The sequence below is a fragment of the Penaeus vannamei genome, chromosome 16 (assembly GCF_042767895.1).
Source record: "Penaeus vannamei isolate JL-2024 chromosome 16, ASM4276789v1, whole genome shotgun sequence".
NCBI lineage: Eukaryota > Metazoa > Arthropoda > Malacostraca > Decapoda > Penaeidae > Penaeus > Penaeus vannamei.
In genome coordinates, this window is record NC_091564.1 from 8,837,908 (window position 1) to 8,842,907 (window position 5,000).

General features: G+C 50.6%; 1 protein-coding gene across 4 annotated transcripts in view; it reads left to right on the plus strand.

The window, feature by feature from the left end:
• Positions 1 to 5,000, plus strand: part of LOC113800650 (delta-sarcoglycan) — a 92,962-nt gene that overhangs the window by 87,473 nt on the left and 489 nt on the right. For all 4 annotated transcript variants that reach the window (XM_070131146.1, XM_070131145.1, XM_070131144.1 and 1 more), the window contains 3 exons: positions 1,561 to 1,680; positions 4,084 to 4,280; positions 4,866 to 4,961. In XM_070131146.1, the coding sequence (XP_069987247.1) occupies positions 1,561 to 1,680; positions 4,084 to 4,280; positions 4,866 to 4,961 (413 nt within the window). The remainder of the gene's footprint in view (positions 1 to 1,560; positions 1,681 to 4,083; positions 4,281 to 4,865; positions 4,962 to 5,000) is intronic.

Below are 5,000 nucleotides of genomic sequence, written 5' to 3' on the forward strand. Positions count from 1 at the left end.
AATCTAGACATCCATATCTACAGTATAGATAGATAGGTAAATGTGTGTATATATGTGTGCGATAGATAAAGTTAATGTAATTGCATATCTGTATATACGAATATTCATATGGTTGGGCCTCGCACAATTTTAACCGACCGGCCGATGCAGGTTATTTCAGAAATAGGAGATACGTAAATGGACAGTGAGAAAGAAATAGAGAGAAAAGCGACATGCAGACAGATATGGCAACAGAGAGAGAGACAGGGAGAGAGAGAGACGAAGGCAGAAAGAGACAGAGACAGATATAGACAGACAGGGGCAGAGGCAGAGACGGAGAGACAGAAGAAGAACGAGTCAGGGAGAGAGAGCAAGACAGGGAAACAGAGCGTGGAATATACTTGATTTTAATGTCAGAAACTAATAGCAAATATTTGGCGATCTAAATAATGTTTGCAATAAAACATTTGCAAAATTTTACATTTACTTGTTAATAATAATTGTGATAATTTTGCCATAAAAAATCTGTTTATTATGGCACATTTTAGAAAATTCCGCTTCTTATCTTTTTATGATTAATGATATTAGATATAGAAAAAATAATGGAAATCAGAATATCTTTATTATTTCCTCAGGTCCGTGATATAGTTAACTCTCTCTCTCTCTCGCTCTCGCTCTCTATCTCTCTATCTCTCTATCTCTCTATCTCTCTCTCTCTCTCTCTCTCTCTTTCTCTTTCTCTTTCTCTTTCTTTTTCTCTTTCTCTTTCTCTCTCTCTCTCTCTCTCTCTCTCTCTCTCTCTCTCTCTCTCTCTCTCTCTCTCTCTCTCTCTCTCTCTCTCTCTCTCTCTCTCTCTCTCTCTCTCTCTCTCATGCAGTTGCCAATGCACACCAATACTTCCATTATTCACAGCAAACCACAGAACATCGTCAAAATAAATAAAAAGCAGTAAATAAAACAGTAAATAAACCAGACGTGAGACACTGATAATGTCTACATAAATCTTAATGGAAATGTGGCTTCTCATTGATCCTTATTACGACGAAGCCACGACCCTCCTACTACTTATGTCTGTTTTTTTATGTTTCTGTGATTTAGTTGCATTCAATTTCTTTGTTGACATCAATCACGGGTCAATGGCTTTCTTGTTGTAAGTATGAAATGGTCAACGTCATTTTTTGTCAGTGTTATGTAATAGAAACACGGAAAGGTGGGAGAAGGGAGAGAGCAAGAGAGAGAGGAATAGACAGAATAGATGAATGAACAGATATAATAAGTCGATTGTCTTAGATATGAATATGATTAATATGCGTAGAGAAAGATATTGATAAATAAGCATAGCTAGAGAAATTAAAACGGTGACATATACGTTTAGACGGATACACAGATAGATAGATAACTAAGCAGGTAAGACAGATAGACCGATATATAGACAGACACACTAATATTGACAGATTCACACAAAGACACAGATAAATAATATATCATTTAAACCCAGATAGGCCGATAGATAGACACAAACGGACATAAAACTCAAACCCGAAAAGAATAATACTAAACTGGGCTCGTTTCCCCCGCCAGACACGGAGGCGATGGAGTGCACCTCGAACCGCCTCGTGATTCGGGACAAGGCGGGGCGACTCCTGTTCTCGGCGTCGCGCGAGGAGGTCCTGGTGGGCGCACAGCATCTCACGGTCACAGGTGAGTGGGGGAGAGAGGGAGAGGGAGATAGGGAGGGAGGAAGGGGGGAAGGGGGGAGGGAAGGAGGTAGTGAGAGTGAGTGGGGGAGAGAGGGAGAGGGAGATAGGGAGGGAGGAAGGGGGGGAGGGAAGCAGGTAGTGAGAGTGAGTGGGGGAGAGAGAGGGAGAGGGAGGTAGGGAAGGGAGGAAGGGGGGAGGGAAGCAGGTAGTGAGAGTGAGTGAGGGAGAGAGAGGGAGGTAGGGAGGGAGGAAGGGGGGAGAGAAGCAGGTAGTGAGAGTGAGTGGGGGAGAGAGGGAGGTAGGGAGGTAGGGAAGGAGGAAGGGGGGAGGGAAGGAGGTAGTGAGAGTGAGTGGGGGAGAGAGAAGGAGGGAGAGAGGGAGGTAGGGAGGGAGGAAGGGGGGAGGGAAGCAGGTAGTGAGAGTGAGTGGGGGAGAGAGGGAGAGGGGAGGTAGGGAGGGAGGAAGGGGGGAGGGAAGCAGGTAGTGAGAGTGAGTGGGGGAGAGAGGGAGAGGGAGGTAGGGAGGGAGGAAGGGGGGAGGGAAGCAGGTAGTGAGAGTGAGTGGGGAGAGAGGGAGAGGGAGGTAGGGAGGGAGGAAGGGGGGAGGGAAGCAGGTAGTGAGAGTGAGTGGGGGAGAGGGAGGAGAGGGAGGTAGGGAGGGAGGAAGGGGGGAGGGAAGCAGGTAGTGAGAGTGAGTGGGGGAGAGAGGGAGAGGGAGGTAGGGAGGGAGGAAGGGGGGAGGGAAGGAGGTAGTGAGAGTGTGGAGGAGAGAGAGGGAGAGAAGGAGGGAGGTAGGGAGGGAGGAAGGGGGGAGGGAAGCAGGTAGTGAGAGTGAGTGGGGGAGAGAGGGAGAGGGAGGTAGGGAGGGAGGAAGGGGGGAGGGAAGCAGGTAGTGAGGGTGAGTGGGGGAGAGAGGGAGAGGGAGGTAGGGAGGGAGGAAGGGGGGAGGGAAGCAGGTAGTGAGAGTGAGTGGGGGAGAGAAGGGGTGGGAGGTAGGGAGGGAGGAAGGGGGGAGGGAAGCAGGTAGTGAGAGTGAGTGGGGGAGAGAGAGGGAGGGAGGTAGGGAGGGAGGAAGGGGGGAGGGAAGGAGGTAGTGAGAGAGAGAGTGAGAAAGCGGGGGAAAAAGGGAGGGGGAGAAAGAGAGAGAGGGAGGGAGGGAAGAGAGAGAGAGACAGAGACTAAGGAAGGGAGGGATGAGAGTAGAGGGAGAGGGAAAGGAAGAGGGAGGGAAGCAGGTAGTGAGAGTGAGTGGGGGAGAGAGGGAGAGGGAGGTAGGGAGGGAGGAAGGGGGGAGGGAAGCAGGTAGTGAGAGTGAGTGGGGGAGAGAGGGAGAGGGAGGTAGGGAGGGAGGAAGGGGGGAGGGAAGCAGGTAGTGAGAGTGAGTGGGGGAGAGGGAGGAGAGGGAGGTAGGGAGGGAGGAAGGGGGGAGGGAAGCAGGTAGTGAGAGTGAGTGGGGGAGAGAGGGAGAGGGAGGTAGGGAGGGAGGAAGGGGGGAGGGAAGGAGGTAGTGAGAGTGTGGGGAGAGATAGGGAGAGAAGGAGGGAGGTAGGGAGGGAGGAAGGGGGGAGGGAAGCAGGTAGTGAGAGTGAGTGGGGGAGAGAGGTAGAGGGAGGTAGGGAGGGAGGAAAGGGGGAGGGAAGCAGGTAGTGAGGGTGAGTGGGGGAGAGAGGGAGAGGGAGGTAGGGAGGGAGGAAGGGGGGAGGGAAGCAGGTAGTGAGGGTGAGTGGGGGAGAGAGGGAGAGGGAGGTAGGGAGGGAGGAAGGGGGGAGGGAAGCAGGTAGTGAGAGTGAGTGGGGGAGAGAGGGGGAGGGAGGTAGGTAGTGAGAGTGAGTGGGGAAGAGAGAGGGAGGGAGGTAGGGAGGGAGGAAGGGGGGAGGGAAGGAGGTAGTGAGAGAGAGAGTGAGAAAGCGGGGGAAAAAGGGAGGGGGAGAAAGAGAGAGAGGGAGGGAGGGAAGAGAGAGAGAGACAGAGACTAAGGAAGGGAGGGATGAGAGTAGAGGGAGAGGGAAAGGAAGAGGGAAATAGAGTTTTTGTGGATGTTTTTTTTTCTCTCTTTTTCTTTTTTTTTACATTTCCGTTTTTTTCTGTTTGTAATTTTATCTGTTCGTCTTTTTGCCTCCCACTCTCATCCCTCCTTCACCTCTCCCTTTCTCTCTTTAACTTTTTCCTCCCCTCCATCCTTTCCTCTCTCCTTCCCTCCCTCCCCCCTTTTTTCTTCCTTCCTCCCCTTTTTTCTTCTTCTCCTCTCTCTACCTCCTTCTCTTTCCTCCCCTTTCCTCTCTCCTCTCCTCCCTCTCCCCCTGTCTCTCCCTCTCACCTCTCTCTCCCTCCTTCTCTCTCTCCCTCCCCTCTCCTCCCTCTCCCCCCTCTCTCCCTCTCACCTCTCGCCCCCCTCCCCCTCCCAGGTGAAGGCGGGGCGGTGTTCAGCGGCTCCGTGCAGACGTCCCACGTGACGGCGCCCATCAGCGAGTCCCTCCTGCTGGAGTCGATGACGCGGAGCCTCGAGGTGACGGCGCCGCAGGGAGTGGCACTGGAGTCGCGGGCGGGCAACATCACCGCCTCCAGCCTGCGGGACTTCACGCTGCAGTCCACGGGCGGCGTGGTAGGTGGGCGTGAACCGTCTAGGGCGGTTGATGGAGTCGTGGAAGTTGGCTCTTTTGGCGGTGGTCGTCGGGATTTTTTTTTATTATTATTATTATCTAATTATCTATCTTGTTATTATCATTATTATTAGTGTCATGATTTTCATCACTACCATTATTGCTATCATTACCATTATCTATCACTATCACTCCCATCGTCACCATCACCGCTATAGTCCAACCAGTTACCCTGGCCAAGTGGTTCCCAAATTGCGGTTCACGACATATTTCACTGGCGGCTACACTTTAAAGGACAGGTAATAACTGTGAAAAAATCTTCCTTAATGTTGGCTGTGACATGATAACTCATTTGTTAGTTCCGGTTTTCTTTTTTTTTAGTTATATACAGGTATTTTTTAAGACGCGAGTGAGAGAGAGAGAGAGAGAGATTCTAAATTCAAAGGCTTTGGCCAGCTGTAAACCAAGTCCTCAAAAAGGTCGAAAAGCGTTTACTTGTCATATGATTAAAATCTTGATATCCATCCATTTTTCCTACATCATTTTTCACCAGTTACAGCCATAATCCTTTTAAATTTCTCCTCCAGATAAAATTCGACACGCCGAACATCTTCGTGCGTGGCCTAAGGACTTCCACCATCAGAACAACGGATCCGAAGGAGGCTTTGCCTGATGTTTACCAGGTGGGAAACGGGCTTAATATTAATGTTAGTGACAGCGAT